The 20820-nt window shown below is 42.1% G+C and overlaps 1 protein-coding gene across 1 annotated transcript in view; it reads right to left on the bottom strand.

Moving 5' to 3' along the window:
- Positions 1–11463, bottom strand: part of PAXIP1 (PAX interacting protein 1) — a 34715-nt gene extending 23252 nt beyond the window's left edge. The window contains exons 1-3 of the mRNA XM_064638346.1: positions 11078–11463; positions 6413–6547; positions 4430–4473 (exon numbers count right to left, since the gene is read on the bottom strand). Of these exons, the coding sequence (XP_064494416.1) occupies positions 4430–4473; positions 6413–6547; positions 11078–11326 (428 nt within the window). The 5' untranslated portion in view covers positions 11327–11463. The remainder of the gene's footprint in view (positions 1–4429; positions 4474–6412; positions 6548–11077) is intronic.
- Between the last annotated feature and the right edge of the window lie 9357 nt (positions 11464–20820).

Genomic DNA, 20820 nt, shown 5'->3' with positions numbered 1-20820 from the left:
AAAATATTTGAATGAGAGCTTCCTGAGGGACACTAGAAGGACATTAAACAGTGAGCATAGTACTTCTCAGATATTATCAATTATTTGACCATTTAAAAACTTTTATTTTTAAAAGCATGTTGTCTGTTTCCAATTCAAGTTGTATGCATCAAGAAAAAAACTGATGTACAAACTGAAATCAGGACACCTCTAACATTGTGACTGATTTTGGTAACACCATAAACTTGCCTCTTCCCAGAACATCTCCCTCAGCCCACCTCAGAATGCTTTGCTTACAGGAGTCAGAAGAGCTTCCTTCTGTTATGAAATGCTAATTGGCCATGCTTAAAAAAAACAGGAGAACCTGATGAAGACAATATAGAAGAATTATGTTAGACAATATTAACACCAAATTTAATTGTGGCACATGAACTCGGGGTCTAATAATGTCTTTATCAATGATCTGGACGAGGGGGTCAAGTGCACGCTCAGTAAGTTTGCACACAGCACCAAGTTGGGTGCAAGTGTTCATTTGCAGGGGGGCAGGAAGGCTCTGCAGAGGGATCTGGAGAGGCTGGAATGATGGGCTGAGGCCAAATGGATGAGGTTCAATAAGGTGAAGTGCCGGGTCCTGCACTTGGGTCACAACAACCCCCTGCAGCGCTACAGGCTGAGGGAACAGTGGCTGGAAAGCTGCCTGGTGGAAAAGGACCTGGGGATATTGGTTAACGGTGGCTGAACATGAGCCAGGGTGTGCTCATGTGGCCAAGAAGGCCAATGGCATCCTGGCCTGGATCAAGAATAGTGTGGCCAGTAGAAGTTCAGCAGTAACTGTGCCGCTGTACTTGAGGCTGCACCTCAAATCCTGTGTTCAGGTCTGGGACCCTCAATTCAGGAAAGACACTGAGGTGCTGGAGCATGTCCAGAGAAGGGCAATGGAGCTTGTGCAGAATCTGGAGCACAAGTCTAGCAAGAAGGAGCTGAGAGAGCTAGTGGTGTTTAGACTGGAGAAAAGGAGGCTCTGGGGGACCTTCTTGCTCCCTACAGCTACCCGAAAGAATGTTGTAGCCAGGTGGGTGTTGGTCTCTTCTCCCCAGTAACAAGCCATAGGAGAAGATGAAATGACCTCAAGTTGCGCCAGAGGAGGTTTAGATTGGATATTAGGAAATATTTCTTCACCAAAAGGGTTGTCAAGCATTGAAACAGGCTGCACAGGGCAGTGGTAGAGTCACCACCTCTGGAGGTATTCAAGACATGTAGGTGTGGCACTGATGGACATGGTTTAGTGGTGGACGTGGCAGTGTTAACAGTTGGACTCAATGATCTCAGAGCCCTTTTCCAACCTAAATGATTCTGTTCTAGGATTGTTCTCCCTGTTCAGAGTGGCTCAGACAAAACAAAACAGGGTTAGACTGTAGCATGGTAATGGGGCTAAACTCCAGCAACACAATACTGAGGCACTGTAAGTTGATTGGGAAGACTGAAAACTGCACTCTGGGAGGGGCCACGTGAAACAGGAGAGAGAATGGTTTGACAGCAGTGAGCTGGGACAGACAGAGGGACTATTTGACTTCGACAACTTCCCTCCCTTTTCTACATGTCCATATGATCTTGTGCTTAAGATACAATCACATCTTGTAAGAAAAAAATGACTACAGAAAGAGATGTACATTGTGTCACAAGTACACACTGAGATTTTTTAAATGAAATAAAATTATTTTCCCCATGATGTTGACAGATGTACCAACAACATTTAAGTTTTGAGACCCGAAGTCTGAGAGTCTAGTCAAAGCCCAGAGCACCTCAAAACTTAACAGATTACTGCTATTACCCAGAATATTCCAAGAAGTTCAAATCTGATGAACATCCTGGATTTCACTGTGTTGCTCTGCATCTCATCTACGGTAGAAATTCAGCACTGCATCTTCCAAAACTGTACATTTGTCTACTCCCTGTCTTAATATCTACTGCTAACACACAAGGCGGGAACAGTCGGTATTTAACTCTAAGGAGGTCCATGAGTTTGCCTGCAGCTTGCACTCTCTAAACAACAGGAGTGAAACAGTTACAAGCAGAAGAGCAATAAAAAAAAAAAAAGAGGGTATGCAGGAAAACTCACTTCTTCCCCTGCCATCAGTTCAGATGTGTGGGAAGTTCAGAAGTGCTCTGATCCCCTTTTATCTGTACAAGACCATGGAAAAATAAAGCTTCCTCTTTCTTACTTTTGCTGCGAATAAAGTCCCAGCCCTCTTTATGGCATTACAGCCAAGGTTTTCACACACGAAACTCCCTATCCTTCTTCACAAAGTCTGCTTCCAGCTTCATTTTACTGCTACTTCCCCTCAGCTGCAGGTTAGTCAGATTTTGCAGATGTCAGATAGCAGGACACAGGAGAACACTGCCTTCTGAAGTTCTCCCTGGTGAAAACAACTTCCACTGAGAAACAGGCAAAATTACTATGCTTTTATATTGTATTAAATATTTCTACATTAAACTTCACCTTTAACAACTGACAGGCAAATGCCCATCAAGTACCAGAAGTGGAAAGCCAAGGTAAAATCCTTAACGTTGTTATTACATCCACTTGTCTCACTGACTCAAGGTGTTTCTAGGACTTTTTTCTTCAGAAATTCAAAGACCACTTTGAGCATTACATCTCCAAATTAAAACATAAACAAGAGACAAAAATGCAGAATCTCAAACTTCTGCCTAAACTGGGTCCAAAACCAGTCAACTGGAAAAACTAAGCTATTCCTATTAACTGCTCTATTTTTTTCATTATGGTAGTACCTAAATCCCTAATGAAAGGCCGGATGTCACTGCATTCGAAGTCATAAAGTGCCTGACACAGAACAAAACAAAGTTAAGACTTAACAACCCCTTTTAGTGAGCACAATAAGGTTCAGAATAAAATCTAAACCCACCATGTTCTAAGGACATGAAGTGCTAGAAAAGAGAAAGTCAAAGGTCCAAGGAACACATTTATTGCTGGCAGGTGGACAAAACTTCCTTCCTCCTTGCAACTCAAGAACATGACACTACTGAGACCTGGTCTTTTCATTTGGTCATTCCCTTATACCCACAATAAAGACTTCCTGAGCAGTAGCCATTGAGGGCTACATTCCCACATTTATTGCTACAATTTAATTATGGACTGCGTCACTCTGTTGTTTTATCTGTTTATTTCTCTTCTGGGTATATCTAATAACGTCAGCTCTTAGAATACCCTTTTAAAAACCCTATTTTCAGATGGAAGACAAATTTTCTAATAGTGCAATTTCTCCGTGGGAAGGAAAAACATCAATAATGAAATGTTAGATTACTTAAGCCTGAAAATGTAGCTAATTCCAAGCTATTTTTTGTCACAGTCCAAAGGAACCAGGAGAGAAGGTTTACAGATATGTGACATAAGCAACTGTACACTCCCATCCTGATGACGACAGGACAATAAACACATTTATTATGTCCAGGTACAAAAGACAAAAATCACTAGCCTAGATCACACCACAGAGACAGAGATGCAAAGTCACACACCTTAAAATACCAGGTATAAAACAGAAATTCCGAGCCACTGAAGCATATAAAGACCTGAATTCCTAATATGAACACCTGGATTTTCGCATCTATCACCTTTTGTTTTCCATTACAGACACAACTACCTGTTACCTCATTCCAAATGAGATCTCATGCCTGACAACACTCCTTTCTAGTCCTGGCACTGTTTGTTGCCATCACTTGCTTGTATCTGTACTGAAATCTAGTGCTCTGTTTAAGCTTGCCCATATACAGAATATTTATCCTGAATGGCCTGAGAAAAAGATGTGCAATTTTTTTTTCTATAAAAATAGCCATTGTCACCATTCCTGTAATTCCAAGAAAAGAACTGCCAGGAACATAAACAAAGATGGACAGTAATAACTGACAAGAAGAGGAAGGAGTGAGCCATCCATATGCAAAATACAGGCTCCAAACAAGTTAAAAAACAGAGACCTAGCCAAATACGAACAAGGGTCTGCCAAAGCTAAGGACAGACTATCCCAAAAATGTGAATACTAACACTATCTGTTTATAAAGTGTTATTTATAATACAGTATTAGGAGTTATTCCATATTTATTCCTTATTTAACTTTGCTAGAAAAGGCGGAATAGGCCATTCTACTCTGAGCCATCCTTCCTCCCTTTAGTGCACTCCAGTGGTTTTCCTGGCACCTCAGGTAAATAATGTATCACCTGCCAGTTAAAATGTTTTGAGTCTATTTGATAATGGCTTTCCTGCAAGTGCCTATGAAGCACAAAATAGCCACAGGGACAGGAAAACTGCAGGCAAAACACATCCTATCATTTTAAAAATTTAAGCTGTACCTACTTGAAACAATGTTTAATCCCTTGATGGCATCTATTTTAACATGTTTCCTATAGAATTAATTTAATTTTGAACTTAAAAGGATACGGCAGGAGAGCTCCACAGCGAACAGACAAAATCACCCAGGAAGGCTGAAAAAAACAAAAACCACAAGATGTTAAAAACCTTGGTCTACATGTACAAAATACAAATTACCTTCCAAGTTCATACTACACTAGTTTCAATATGTAACATTCAGCTGGAAGTCGAAGTGTTTCAGAGACGTTGTAGTTAGTCTGCAAAAAAAGGCCGTTCTCATTTATTTGTAAGAGTTCAGGTAAAGACAGCTCAAAGGTTGAGCAGCAATACGGGAGCAAGACCCCCTTCTCTTGTGCCACTTACAGTATTTATTCATCCTCTCCCTTTTTTTTTTTCAGTTCTCCCCACCCTTAAGAAAAAATAATTAAAAAAACCCCTGTGTATAAAACCCTGTCTTACTCTCATCACCGAGGAGTCAGGAACCATAATCTTGTACAGAAAGTTTCTGAAGCCAGAGCAATGCTGGCAGTGACCAGAGTGATGGCCCCTACCTGACAGCATTCTGGGACACAAGGGCTCAAAGGGACACAGGGAGGTGGCAGAGAACGGAGGAGATGTAGGACAGTGGTCCCAGTGCAGCAGACAAGGAAGAGTGGGCAAAGAGTGGTGTCACATTCAGAATGAAATTACTCTTTCTCAAAAGACAAGTAAAAAAATATACTGTGGCAACTACGTGTATGGTGTCTCAGTTCTTGCTGTTCTCTTTCCCTTATAAGGCAGCATACAAAAAAATGAGCCAAAAACATTTCATTCTTAACTCCTCAGTCCTCAAGAATTTCTCTTCCTTATTCCCTATAACCAACTACTTTTGCCTCTGGTTTCCATTCCCTTAACACTTAGTCTAATCTTCTTGATTACAGATCATGCTGTGATGTTTTCAGGTCAAACTAAGTGACATTAGTGACAGACTTGCTCTCATTTGGCAAATGAGTTAGCAGTTAGCAGCAGTTCTGAAGAAAATTGAATTATTTCAGTAAATGGCATTAGAAAGCAGGAAGTGCTCTTACAACACCAGTGTCCTTCCTTCACATAACAGTGGCAGCAAATCTTCTTGTTTGTAAGGTTAAAACTACGCCAAAAAACACTTCAGAAAAAGGAACTAAACATTAATCAGCAGGCCCACTATAACCATAAGGTCTCCAGTCAAGCACCTTTCATTTTTCAGAATTAATTCATAGTTCTACACTCTCAGGTGAATTCTCATGACACAATCTATCAAAATTCTCTACTGTCACCTGTAACCCTGCTGAAAAAAATAACCCAAAATCATGTACCCAAAGGTACTAGCAGTGAAATTCTAGTGTTATTTCTTCTAAGCTCTCCTATGACTTCCAGAGTGACAGGTTCACATTTTCAAACATGAAGCCCAGAATTCTTCACTGGAAAAATCCCCCAGTATTACAAGGTAGTAACAAACTACTGGTAATTCCAGTGTGAGGAAGAAAGAAAAAAAAAACAAGAAAAAACCCTTTTAAAAACTAAAATTAAGAGGGAAAAATCTATTTTTTCCACAAGTTCCTGTAGTTTAAAATTAGCATAGTACACATATGCAGAATCAACAAAATCATTTTTCACCATGTCAATTATATGTGTTTGAAAAAAACCCTCAGCAATCTACTACTTATTCTAAAATGAGGTTTTCCATTGCCAGAAGCTTGTAAGAACCTCCCCATCAGAGACATTTCTAAAGCACAGCCAATAGGACACCATCCCACAGATGACTGAAGGAAGAATCTGGGGAAAAAAAAAAAAAAAACAAACAAAGCAGAAAACCAAAAAATACCCAAACCACTGACAGATACAGAGGAACAACAGAAAGGAGAGAACAGAATTGTAGCAGAAGTCTATCTGTCAGGATAAAAGTTTGTGCAACAAGAATAGAAGATTTTTGAATGTATGTTTCATTTGGTCATCATCCAAACATGAATATTTTGTTATAACAATGAAGTATCCACGTCAGTACTTTGACAGTATCATGGATAAGTCGTTCACCTTTACCACAGGGAGGTCAAAAACTTCACGAGATTCTCCAACCTCTGGATTGTCCCCATCTTCTGAAATAATATGTGAGGCCAGTGCATTGTAAGAAACTTCCTTCGCTTTCCCAGCTTTCAGAAGTTGAATAACCTAAACCCAAAAGAGAACAGGGAGAAGTCAACAATTTTTAGCACATTTTATTTGAGAAAAACATCACTGCAAGAAGACACTAACACTGGAGGAATGAACATGACCTTCTCTCTTGGTTGTCCTCCTGTAGGTGGCCAGCACTCTTTCGGAAGTTCCGAATGCATCCCATTTAAAACCTGATTGCCAAAGGTTTACATCTCTGCATATTTTCATCATTCAATTTGAAGATTTACTTTCCAGAATAATTCAGGCTTTGGTAGAAATCTGGAAAATGTCAATACTTTTCCAAAACATATATTCCTCAAAAAACATCTGAAAACAATTTTCTCTCAGGCAAGGTAAGAAAACTCTTCTTCACAATGTTTGTTTTTGCATATGGTTGCTCTGGAAGTGTTTGAATATTCTTTAAAATAAGAGGTTGAATTTTAAGGACTAAGTGATTAAGAGAAATACAAAAAATACCCCAAAACACTAGAAAACCAAACAAGTAGAACAAATGCCCCCTAAGTTACTACCACAAAGAGCTGGAACGGATGTGTCTCACTCCACTGCTCTGTCCTCAGAAAATGCAGAACACCTCATAACTAACAAAGCACATCTCACTCCTAGTTTTGCAAGGCCCATACAGCAGATGCTGGTTTAAGAGTTCAGCACACTCTCTGCTCTGTTGTAGAGATCTGTGTGATGAATCCCACCCTGCCCCCCAAAAACCAGACTTTCATTTCAATAAAAGTATCAGAGAAGGTAGTGGGGAGTAGCGGGGAGGAAGATAAAAATGTTTTAAAATGTTACAGTCTAGAGTTCAAAAGCTAAAAATTAAAATTAAGATTATTGTTTCATTTTTCTCTTATTATTCAGAAATAATGATTTAGCAGGACAAAACTGGTTTGATGTTTATCCTCCAAAAGCTACCAGGGGCAAATGCCTATCCCTGAAAACCTGCTGGGGACATTCCCTTCATAACAGGATGCTCTCCTCACAACAGTGAACAGCAGAGAGCAAGGCATTGCATTCATCAAACAAAATATTAATTAATTGGTCCTTAAGCAATTACTCCCTACCCTATAAACTCACCAGGACAGAAAAGCACTGAAAAAGAGACTCTCTCAAAACGTGGCATCAGGATGTTTTATAAAGCATCTGTGCTAAGCAGAAAAACAAAGATGGAAAAATCACTGCTCCAGAAGGAGACAATTTCAGCATTTCCTGACTGAAGTATCTGACTTTAAAATTCCACTAAATAAAAAAAATCAACTTGTTCTGAAGTGGATGAATATGTGACATTATCAAATTACAAAATAAATACTCTAAAATAACCAAGAAAATTGATCATGAGCTTGCTGTTCTTGCCACCACAGCCTGGAACAGGAGACAATGTTTCCATTTTACACATCAATCTCCTAAATCAGGAGACACTTTCCTGCATGAAATCCAGTTATCCACAAGGTAACACGGGACACTATCATTCCAATAAATAAAAATAAAGCCCTTTCGAAAATAGTAGGTATTTAAGAACAGCCCCAGCACATGAGCTCTTTGCCTCACACAGCTCTCCTTGGGTTACAATCCCATTCGACTGTTTATTTAGGGGAAGGCTAAAAACAGGAGTAAACATCATGAAAACTGAGCGCCCAAATCTGACAGCGTCAGAAAGAAGCTGCAACTAATGTGCTGAAAGTATGAACATTTTTGTATCGAAACCATGTTGCATTAAAGAGCTCGTGCAAAGAGTCTGCTTATAACAAAAGTTACACCAGTTTCAGGTACAAAATTTAAACACTACAACCATGACAGAAATAATCATACGATTATTTCATAAAAAGGAATTTTTCCAATTCAGCTCATGTCAACTTCAACTCTCCTCTCAGAACAAGTGACTTCTTCAGATTAAGTAGTTCCTGGACTGGAAAGTTATGCTGGCACAATTAAAGAACTTCACTTATACTTGTATCAACCATATACTTGTAACCAGAAAACAAAATGCTGAAAAGCCCTAATATGAACATTGTAAAATCCTGTACTTTAGGTCTTAGTTTATACCCACTAAATGAAATTTTATTTTACTGGGGGGTATATAAATTTTATCTTATCCTCTCCCACTAAAATCTGTGTTGGATGAAACAAGAGGAATTGTTCAAAACTAAAAAGTAAGACAATGGGCATAAAAAATAAATAGAGCAAGAGATAACCAGAAACCAAATATCCTGTTCAAAGTCCTTGTGCTGCACTGCATTGCTTCTATCTCTTTCTGAATCAAATACTGATTTTAACTGGTGTTCCCAAAACATGACGGTTTGAGTTTATATCTTTTAGGAAAGCAGGAAAAGCACTTATTAAAAAAACAGAACAGCAGCTGACATCTACTCATCACCCCTGGTAAGGTGTGAGCAGCAAAGTGCACATCCCAGTGGAATGGATTTAAAGTTGGGAGCCAGCAGCCCTACTTCTCCCTCATTTGCCAAAGAACATCCAGGCACAATTCCAGACTTTTGTTTCCCTTACAATTTACACTGCATATGCCTTAATAGGCAGTGGGGATGCAGTTATTCACCTGAATAAATTTTTTTTTTCTTGCTCTTGGATTTGTTTTGATTACCGTGCTCTACCGTGCTTTACTTCCACTAAACCTGCTTTAATATTTATTAAGGTAACTGGTTTTCCATGAAACCGTTTGGAAATTTAAGCTGATCAAAGCGTACTCCTCCCCAAAAGATGAAGGAGTAAACTTCTATTCAAAATCAAGCTGGCATCTGCTTTTATATGAAGAAGTAAAAAGCGCTAAATATATTTGTAATTTTACATCAGTAATGGGGCAAATTTCACTTTAAGAACTGTTTGATTTAGAATTTCTGTCTCGGCTCAAAACACACCCAGTAAATGCTCCTCTTGTTCAGGTGTCCCCAGGGTACTACAGGGGTGTCCTGATCTCTTCTGGGACAGTTAATTTCCTCTCAGTAGCTGGTACAGTGCTGTGTTTTGGATTCAGAATAGGAATCATGTTGGTAACACACTGATGTTTTGGGTTTTGCCAGGTCGAGTTCATCCCAAGTCAAGGACTTTTTTTTGTGTCTCATGCTCTGCCGGTGAAGAGGTACAAAAAAGAAACTGGGAGGAAGCGTGGCTAGGACAGGTGACCTGAACTGGCCAAAGGGAAATTCCACACCACAGAACATCATTCCCAGTATATAAGCTGAGGGAGTTACCTGGAAGAGGCCGATCTGGGTTCAAGAAGGGGGGTCTGGCATCAGTCAGCGAGTGGTGAACAACTGTATTGTGAATCACTTGGTTTTTATCCTTTTCCTTTTTATTATCATTGTTATTTACTATTACCATTATATCTTACCTTGTTTTCAATTATTAAACTGTCCTTATCTCAACCTACAAGTTTTACTTTTAATTCTCCTCCCCATTCCACTGGGTAGGGCTGGGGGGTGAGCAAGCAACTGCGTGGTGCTTAGTTGGCAGCTGGGCTGAAACCAGGACACAAGCTCCCCACAAGAGCCGTATTTCTTTTATCATAATAGGAATAAAAACCATGTCAACCTATCAGTGCCAGTGTCTCCAGGTCACTTACAGGCCTACGAGGCTCACTGAGTGCCAGCACACGAGGCTAAAGGAACCCAACGCTGAACTAAGACTTTACTGCAGCAAATACCAGAGGAGCAAAGACTCCAACTTCAGTGTGAAGTGCATGCAGTAACCTGCTTGCACGGAGCTGCTGTCCTAAAGCGCGATATGGTTCGCTTCAAGCACCTGTCTAATTGGACACGCCACAGAAACTTTGTTTAAACCACCTTCGCACAGTAGGACCGGGTGTTATTCACTGCAAGGCCACCTGCACCACCCAGGGCAGGGGCAGAAGGCTGGACGGACACTGGGCAGCCCCTTCTGCTCCTCATCCCGCGGGGAGCCGGGCAGGAGCTCAGAGACGCGCCTGATCCCCACCAGCACCACCCCGGGCGGTGCTGGGGCGGCACCAGGGGCCGCGCCGAGGCGGGAAGGTCCGTGTGGGAGGGAAGAGCCGGTCCGGCCCCCCGCGCAGAGCCCTCCCCACGGCCTATCCCCGTGTCCCTGTGCCCGTCCCGACCGCGGGCGCAGGGAGGGGCTGCGCCCCCGGGGCGCCCCGGAGGAGCGGCGGGCGCTGCCCTCGCTGCCCGCCCGGCCCGGCCCGGCACAGGAAGTCCCTCCGCCCGCTCCTCCTCCGCTCAGGCGGCGGCGGTGGGGCCTGCGCGGCGGGGCCGCGGCTCCCATGGCGGCGGCGGCGGCGCTTCCCGCGGGCACGGCCGGGACCGGGATCGGGATCCGGGCCGGGATCGGGATCGAGACCGGCCGCTCCCCCCGCGCCCTCCCTCATGGCCCCTCACGCGCGCGACCCCCCCCCCCCCACTCCCGCCCTTTCCCCGTGAGGCGGCGCGAGCCTCGAGCCCGCGCGTGGCAGGCGGACGCTCCCACAGTGCCCCCCCATCGTGGGGGGGCGGCTGGGGCGGTCTGAAAGAGAAGGCGGGCATGATCCGAGGGGTGACCCGGTACCTTGGGGTCGATGTCTCCCACCACGAAGAACTTGACATCTTTGAACATCTCCTCTGGGACTTTCAGCTCCTCCTCGTCGTCCGCCAACATGGTCCCGGACGGCAGCACCGGGCGTTCCCCCCGCCGGCTCCCCGCTGATCCCCCGCGCTCACTGTGGAGAAGCCGCCGGGGCCCGGGTCTCTCCTGTCCCCCTCCCCCCGCCGAGCCGCCGAACCGCGCGAGCAAGGCGCGCGCTGCGGGACACACCATTCCCCGCCGGGACGCAGGGGGGGTGGAAGGGAGAGGGGAGCACCGCCAGCACGAAGCGGCCCCCTCCGCCCGATCAGCCACCACCGCTGCCGCAGGGCAAAGCCCGCTTCTGATGCATGGGCTCTATCCCTGCTACTCTCCCTTTCTCCGAACCGGGTCGGGAAGCAGCATCCAGGCCCGGCGCTCCCCCCGCGCGGAGTGCAATGGACTCGCCGCGAACGACAGAGGCGGGCAGCGGGGATACCCGGCCCCGCCCATTGGCGAGCAGCGCGGGCGGGGGGGAGGGGAGCGCGCGCCTCCGGCCCCGCCCCTCAAGGCCGCCCAGGCCCCGCCCCCGGCAGGCCCCGCCCCCTCCCTACCAGGCCCCGCCCCTCGTTCCCGCCGTGAGGGGACGGGGGCGATGGCGGCGGGTCCCGCGTTGTGATGCGTGTTCCAGCACCGAGCTCACTAATGAACACACTGCCTGCTCCCGAAATCACGGAATAGAGTCATTCAGGTTGGAAAAGACCTATAAGGTCACCGAGTCCAACCGAAATCAGAAATTTTTCCCTCACAAGCTGACTCAGAGCATCCTTCTACGTTCACAGTGAACCATCCACACCTAGAGGGGGATGTGTCTTACCTAACTTTAAGATAACAGAAAACAGAAATCATCACTTTATATCAGTTATAGAAATGAGTACTTTCACAGCCTGATTCATCTGGCATATTTTAAACATCCCTGCATTGACAGGGGTGTTTATAATACAACATAAACATAACATAAAATATGATATTATATGTTAATTTATAATAATATATTATTTTATACAATATTATTCTAATAATATATATTATATATTATTTAAATATTGCTCCCATACTTAAGTATGATGTTACACTGAAAGGCTTATTGAAATAAAAATACAGGACACCTATTGTTCGCCTCCTGCCTGCAAGGCCTGTCTCACTTTCCCAGGAGCAAACTGGATTTCTTTAACTTGTGTTATTCTTCAAACTATGGCAGAAACCATTAGTCAGTTTACAATTAATTTATTTACTTTTACTGGATATAATTTCACTGGATAAAGTTATGTATCCAGTTTTATTTATCAAATTTCACTGGATAAAGTTATTTATCCAGTGTTCGGGGGGGAGTTGTAGGGAAATGTATAGTATACAAGTTCTTAGCTTCCTTCTCACCTTTTTTCAAGGAAGGTGCTTCAACCACCTTTCTCCTGCTCTTCTGGAGCTCCACATAACATCTTCCCCTTTCTACTCCAACTATATAAGAAATACCCAACCTATCACCTGTTTTTCCCCTACTCCAGAAAGGAATCTCACCCTTTGATTGCAGGTTTTACTGTTTCGCCCACCCTCCCAATTACAATCTACTTCCTTAAGTTAAAATCAAAGTAAAAAGTCCTTAACATTTTATATGATACACTTTTTTTTTTCGTAGTGCAGGAAAAGAAGTAGAGATAACCATCTGCTTTTAAATCCATTTTTCCTTTTCATCCAATAATTCATACTCTCATTTCACTTTTTATCTTTTCTAATAACCCCTGTTTACAGCAGTTTTCTTCTGTCCCATGTATTTCCTGAACTGTCCTTGAAAAACACTTCTCTGAGCCTTGCTTTCCTTTATAGCCACTCTCCAGGCCCCTAAGTCCAACCTTTGCTTTCTTAGTTCCATAATTTTCACTCTTTCCCACTCCATTTTTGATCCGTTTTGACTTCTTCACACTAAATTAGAACTATTTTGACCTAAATCTTCATTCACCTGCAGCGAAATATTTTTCTTATTCTTCTTGATCTATTAGATATCATTTACACCATTGCTTCCCAAGTTTCCCTTCCTGTTGGATTTCATTGCCTCTGTAATCATCTGCATCCTCCAGCACTGGTAATTTTCACCTCTTTTCTTTGATAAATATCGCTGTCTCTCAGGTTTCTGTTCCACATTTTTCTCTCAGTTCTTTTCATGTCATTCATTACTTGGCTTCATCTTTCTCAATGTGATTGCTAAATTGCCCCTTCTCACAGGAATTACTTTCCTTATATCTAATCCCATAAACTGCCACATATTCCCACTCCACACAAAGAAAACCAAAGTTTTGCCCTCCAAGGGGTTTGTCCTCTTAATTTTCCTCCTCAGACTATTTTCTGTGTTACTGTAATGAGTCCTCCTGGCTTTCCTATCCTTTAGATTTTTCGTAGTCACATCATTTTTGGTTCTTCACACAACTCTAAGATTACAAGTATCTCAAATCAGGCGTTATGCTAATACTGACAAAGAGCATAATGCAAACGACCAGCACACATTTTGCACAATAATGCCCCTTCCCAAACCTTCAGATGGAGTTCGTGTGCTATTGCAGCAACAGGTGGGACAACCTTGGATCTTCCATTTGTTCAGCTAGTCAAATCAGAAGAATATGAGATGAACTTGATATTTTAAATCACAACAGTTTGAAAATTCTCTAGCAATACAAGTCAGATTATGGTGGTAATGTGTGTATGTCATGTATATGTGTGTGTGCCAGCTGAGAATACAAGTACAGCCTCACTTACTGGTTGGACCTGGAGACATGGAGCACCAGCAGCCTCACCTCAGTCCTGTGGGATTCAGGACAATATGTTTTCTTCCAATTATTCATTCTTCCCCTTCACTGTGTTTCAGATAGCTTTGCAGCCTGTCCCTGTCACATCACTGGACCTGTGCCCACCTTGTCACATGGGATGCTCAGTCACATGGTGACACATTCCTGTGTTGAGCCAAGCCACTGTTGGTAGGTCTGATCACAGCACACAGGGATGAGAGTAGCCGAAAGGAACTTAACTCTTGCAAAAAAAGGTTCTGAGAACGCAGCAGAACCTTAGTCTCCCCAAGAAACATCCATGAGCAGACTCTTACTTTACATAAAGCTTCTGCTCTGATGCAGCCTCAGTGTAATTGCCATGGGAGCAACCATGGGCAAGGGTCAATTATGCCTTAATACTTTTATTTCTGAGTTTAGTTATTCTGGTGAACAGACTGAACAGAGATGGTGCACATCACCATGGTCCACAATGATCTTTATAGCACATTATCTGTGCTATAAACACAACAAGCATAGTGCCTAATTTAACTATGAGAGCTCCATACACAGAACTTTATGACCATGTTTCCAGAAAAACTGTAAAGTGATCTAAAGTTTGTAATGGGTGTTGCTTTCATGTAGTGAAAGCCCAGTGAGCTGGCAAGATTTGTGCAGACAATTACTCTTTGCTTACATAAATGCCTTATTTGTGTGCACAAATGATTATATGAAAAATTCATATGCACCTACAATATCATATTTAGGCATAATTGCTTGTGAAAAAACAACAGCTTGATTTTTTTTCTCGTAGTTAATTAAATTCAGAGCTTAGATTAAATTGTATATTTGTTTAACTCCAGCGAGCAGAAGGCTTTCCAAGTCCTTTGTTAATAATACATACTTGTTTGGTAGCAGCTGGCTCTCTAGATGTTACTTTTCCAATAAAATATATCTTCACAAAGTACCCAGTGTTTTACAGAAAGATGTGTTAGTTTCAATGTGCCTGGAAAGTTGTTGAGAATCCCAGAAGGCTTGCTGCCTGCATTATCACCATTCCCATTTCTTAAAATGAATAAGAATCTGTTTTTTAATCTGAATCAAAATGTGCAAAACAGGTACACAGAGGGCTCTGCTTTGGCTTGAGCTGTCTATGCATTTTTCCTCTTTCCTTCAGTGGGACTGCTTGCAATGGCAAATATGATTTATAATTAAAAACTTTCTTTTTATCTGTACAGCAACACTCAATCCTAAAAGGCTCCCTTGGAACTGATGGTTTCATTTTCCATTCTCTTCTAGTTCCAGAACCGCGCTGAGAATCCCTTGTCATTTGCTTGACAGTTTTCTTTTTTAATATAATAGTTTATTTTATTTATTTTTTTTTTTGCAAGTGCCAAGTAGGAAGTTATACCTTTACTATAATTGTGCATAAATGAGTAGGGGAGGAGAATGGTCTCATTAGCACATTTTAGAGTAAGGGCAATTTTTATCAGAAGTGAGGCATAGTGATAAAGGAGGTATACTCCTTTGTATTACCTGCTAAGGAATGTCTCTGGCATATCAGCCCACAGGGAAAGGTGAATGAGATGTTGTGTGTCACATTGGAAGGATAAAAAACAGCCCTAAGTTGCAGCTGGGTGTGCCCTTAACAAAATAGAGTTAGTGGGGAGGTACACAGGGCAATTGCACCAGTTACCCTTGGCTGAAACCATTGCTGCTCCAAGACCTTCTCCAACAAGTGTGACATGGAATGACATCATTACAGGTCTTGCTTGAAGTAGATCTACTGGGAGGGCTGCATTGGAAACTGCTAAAGGAATTAAAGATGCAGACTGATGCAGGACTTGTCAAAACTGCTGAGTTTCCACACATACAGTTGAAAGGAGCTACCAGTAGGGGTGGGGAAAGCAGGAGGGACCCTCAGTCAATCCTCCTCCTTTGAAACTTCTACAGATGACTTTCTCAATACCTTGTTCTAGTGTTGTAAAAATTCCTTATTAGTAATATGAGGTTAAAAGTCTTTCTTAATATCATAGAATGGTTTGGGTTGGAAGGGACATGAAAGATCATCTAGTTCCAACACCCAAATATCTGATCTATATCTTCTGTTCTGTAAATGAGACCGATTCTTTCTTTCTGTCTTTCCCTCAGACTACCAATAACCATTTCCATATAAATTACATACATACATACCTACCTGTACATATATAAAATTATAATTAAGAATAATGAGTTCTGGACCTGATTGTATTGCACCAGGAGAGAAGAATGCAAGTACTCCCAGCAGTCTGTGAAAGAACAAATAATTTGCCACAAATAAAATGTGATACTATAATTTGTAGGCTTCATTCTTTGCATATCAGGAGAAGTCTTTGCTTCTGCTCCAACTGAGGAACCTACCAATTTCTGTGTATTTTCTGAGTTTGAAAAAATTCGTTTGTGAAATATGGTGGCTAATTATCCCTGTAGCGCTTCTTTGTAAGCTCATCAAATTTGCTTCGTTTACAGGCATTCCATTTGGGTAAATTAGTGTCAGCAAAACAATAGAGAATGAAAATTTTCCTTTAAGCCTGGGCTTTCATTCATGCAGGCTTGAAAAAAAGTTAATGAAACCTGGACTTACTAAAATATGTTTTTCTAGAAAGGAACAAACTTGGTTTTATTTGTGCCAGATCTTTATTACGTAGTTCCTCACAACTCAGAATATCCTGTGAAAGAATGCTAACACTTATGTTTCTTATTATGTTGTTAATAGATAAATGCAGAAAAAGACAACTACAGTTAGTGGCATTGAAGAGCATGTTACAGAGCAGTGTGAAGAGTGAACCTGGGTACTGCTCTGAGATGAGCTCCAGTTTTCATTTATGGCTTTGTACTTGTGACTACAGTGAAAACCCTAAATCTGTGCTGATAAAACATTTACATCACATTGCTCTCCTTCTGTATGTAGTCCAGAAAGTTAAATATTTGTTTTACTCATCCAGAAAGAAGAATGGAGACAAGACACTTGCCTGAGGATGCGTCTCTGTGCTCACAGAGAAGTTTCAGTGTCTCAGGGATGCCCCGTGCTGACCTTGCTGAGAACAGTCTATTAAAAAGGGTTGGTTTTTCCACAGGTCATACTCCTGACTCAGTTAATCCAGTGCTGGCCGAGTGCAGGCAGCGACTCAGGGTTCCTACTCTGGAATAGGAGATGGAGGGCGGCAGCTACACAAGCCCACCTGTGCCACCAGAGAAATTCGTATGTAGCCATTGGGTCTTAGTGCTAAAACCAATAAAAATATTTCTGCCAGGAAACTTTCCCTGACTGACGTAAAAACACAGCAACTGCATCATCTTCGGAGCAGTTCCTCCAACTTATGGAGTGTAAGGCCAGAGGGTCACTTGGATTAACCTTCCACATGGAGCACTGGAAGAAGAATTGATCATTCCATTGTTTGTCTCTGAAAACAGCCGCAGTCTGGGGGCGCGTTTCTGGTTTATGGCCTTCCCAAATGCTAAAGCTTAAAGCAGCACTTTCAGGGTAGCTGAAAGCTGTGCCTGCACATCCTTAAAATGCAGACACAGAGGTAGACATGGTTATCTGCCTGTGCTAGGGTACAAACAGAGAAGCTTATTGTATTTGTCACACATTTGTGGTTGCAGTTTTGGGAGGCTCCCAGTTCTTACACGTGGATGTGAGTCCACTGTGTAGTCTAGTTATTTCTGCCAGGTTGAACTACCACCTTCTTTTTCTGTGGAAGGAACCTGATTTTTATTTCTCACGTGTTTTCAAATGAAATTAACAACTTACACTGATATCCTTGAAAAATATGTTCTGACAGCATTCTGGTAACAGCCTCGAGGCCAGAAGAAACCAGTAGGTCTTCTGGTCATCCTTTCTTATTATTTGCCCTTAAATTTCACCCCAAACATTCTATGAGCTGAGCTAATACTGAATGCTGATTCGAAGACGTCAAGAGATGAATCCACTGCTGCTCTTAATTGATCCATCTTCACAGGACCCCAGAGCCATCTTAATTAATTAGAGATTGATATCTAGAACTCTGCCTCTTTAGCATGCCAAGCAGAAAACCTTATGAAGGAACACATTTGTTACTTAGGTCCCTAATTGTCTGCCACACTTCAATTAAAAAAAAAAATTATTGGTTGGGTATCTAGAGTATGTCTGTTTGAATGATCTCTACCATTCAGTACTAACCAGGAGCTGGGATTCAAACAAATGAGTGTCACCGTCAAGACTTTCTCATTAGAGCTAAGCTGAAGACAAATGCAGGCATACTGCTTATACTCTCAGGCCAGTCCTGGCTCTAAATCTTTTTTTTTTTTTTTTTTTTTTTTAATTCCAGGAAGCTTTCAGGGAAATAAAGACTCTGTAAGTACCTGAATGTTTTGGATAGTTGAAAGGTATGCTCTGTGATATGCTGGAGCTCCCTCAGTAGGAGCACATAGATCTCTGAACCAAGAAAGCCTACCACTGATTTATGTTTCAAGGTCTACTCTTCCATGAACTGGCTGAGGCTAAGTAAGGTTTAAGTTCACAGTGTGTCTGCTTCAGTGTCCAGTAAGGTCTTTCACTTCTACCATATCCCTGACGGCTCTACAGCCCAGTCAGATATGGATGAAATTGCCCAAGAATTGGGGAAAAGGAAGGAGCTCCACACCACACACATGAAACTGTGATCACATCAAAGCTTTCCAAGACACTAGGGTACAAAGAAGCTGTTTCTTTTGATTTTGGCATAGGACAGCCAAACTTGTTAGTTCTCCTGTGTACTTAAAGGACTATCCTCCTGAAAGGACCATCCTAACCCTTAAAAGACCACTCTCCTCCCTAATCATGGAGGCTTCTGCCATATTCGTGTCAATGTTGCTCATTTTTGATCTGTGACACTGTGCTAGATACTCACAGATTTAACCTTTGAAGAAGCCACTGAAAACGTCTCTGGGTCTATTCAGAGCAGCCTCAGGATCCCAGGACTTGCCACATCTGAATTCTCAGTGTTGCAAATGGAAGAAGAAATCGTGGCATGAGGCAGCAAGACCCAAAGCTGTAATGATCTTCCTTCAGGGAGTCAATTATACTTGCTGCTTGCCTTATGGCACGTGTAGGTGATTACTGTGTGAGGGCCAGGATGCATTTGTTTAATGTATCCTTGAACTCTATTACGTTTTCCACTCATCTTGCTAGAGCCTTATCTTCAATTACACTCCTCTCCACGTGCCCCAAGCTGTTATTTGTTACAAGACCAACCTGACCCTCTTGTATCCAAAATGTCACCGAGTTAAATCAAATTTTTATACTTTTCAACTTGAACAGTTATCTCTCGATGCACATAACAAACAGATAATGAGATCTGCATTTTATTAGACACAGTGGAGCTCGCTGATGTTTAACTATTAGACAGAACCATCTTGCTGCTCGCAGTTACAATTACATTATTTTTCTCTGTGGCTGGATAGCCAGCAATTGATTTAACTCACTCTAAATGTGCAGTGTAGTATTTTCCTTAGTGTTGTTTGCATTCAAAGAACTGGATACACTTCTACACTTTTTCCCTAAAAGGGAAGAGACTTTTCCATAGTTACACTTTTCTACAGTCTAAGCTTTTTGCCTCAAAATTTTTTTGACAACTTTCCCAAGCTTTACCTCCGAGTCAGGGATGCTCCAAAATCCCATTCTTACCTTCAAGCATATCCTCGAACCCTGCTCATTTGGATAGGACTAAAGCACATGCTTGAAATTAAAGAGCCGTGAATGAGGATGCGTTCCTGAAATAAGTCCGGCTAAAAAATGACCCACTGGACACATTCCAGTGGCTTCCATACCCACCATCTAGCTCTAGTGCTCTACACATTACATGTACATGCTCATAATTTATGATTCATACAGTGGTCATAGTGATTAAATGGTAACAGCACCTAAGTGGGATTTTAGGTCCATCACAGAACACAGGAAGATCTGCTCTCCCCAGAAGAGCCCAGATACCACGTGGCTCTCCTCCGACTCATACACTCATAAATAATGCAGCTGGTAAATATCAGAAGGTTAGATCCCCTCACTGGTTTTGTGTCCGTGCTCCTGCTCTGGCTCAGTGCAAGAGAAGGAAAAGAGACTTGCAGGGAGGTGGGTCTAACTCCCTTTACAATTTAAGGCGACAAGAACAGAAGCAAAATGCCATCATTCACTATACCTAAATTTGTGGAGGGTAATTTGTCATAATAGGCTGCCTTAATTGCTTACTGAACACACCTTGGAGACTGGTCTTGCTTTTGTACAGCAAAAGCTCACCCATGTCTGTCTTCACTCGAAACGATAAAGGATATAAAAGATACTAGAGGAGTATTACTATTCAGATGAAGAAAAAAAAGCTTGATTAATATAGAGATGTCTTTTTGAGATTTACCAAGCAGTCCACAGGATTTAGATGTCTACATTTTAGACACCTCAGTTTTATATAAAAAAATCTTATTACATTTCAAAATAATAATCCTCCTTGAAATGAACAGAAGGGAAGCATAGATTGCTTCAGAAAATCTATTTCCTCACCTATTTCACTGTCCACAGAAAGCAGCTGCCATAAATTTCTATAATAAATGCTAGGCATATGGATGGCTAACTCTGTTTGCACAGCCCAAGCCTGTGCAGTAAACCACACCTCTGTAAAACAGTCCAGCTGGATGTTCAGCAGTATTTGTTTGCAAGATGCACCCTAATGAACCCTCTGTGGTTCCCCACAACCCGTGGTGCTCTTTTGTAACACTTGCCATTAATCTGAGGCTGTAATGCTGTGTTTAATGGGCCAGGCCTCTCACTGGGCAGGAGGGATTACCTGGGGCAAGGACATGGGATTTATGGTTCCTTACAGTCACAGCTGTTATAAAATCAGAAAGCCTCCTTGAAATGGAGAACACGCACTGTGAAGAGGCCATTTG

This window comes from Pseudopipra pipra, chromosome 1 (assembly GCF_036250125.1).
Source record: "Pseudopipra pipra isolate bDixPip1 chromosome 1, bDixPip1.hap1, whole genome shotgun sequence".
Lineage (NCBI taxonomy): Eukaryota > Metazoa > Chordata > Aves > Passeriformes > Pipridae > Pseudopipra > Pseudopipra pipra.
Note: the sequence above shows the minus strand (reverse complement) of the source record. Positions and strands in the feature narration are given on the sequence as shown.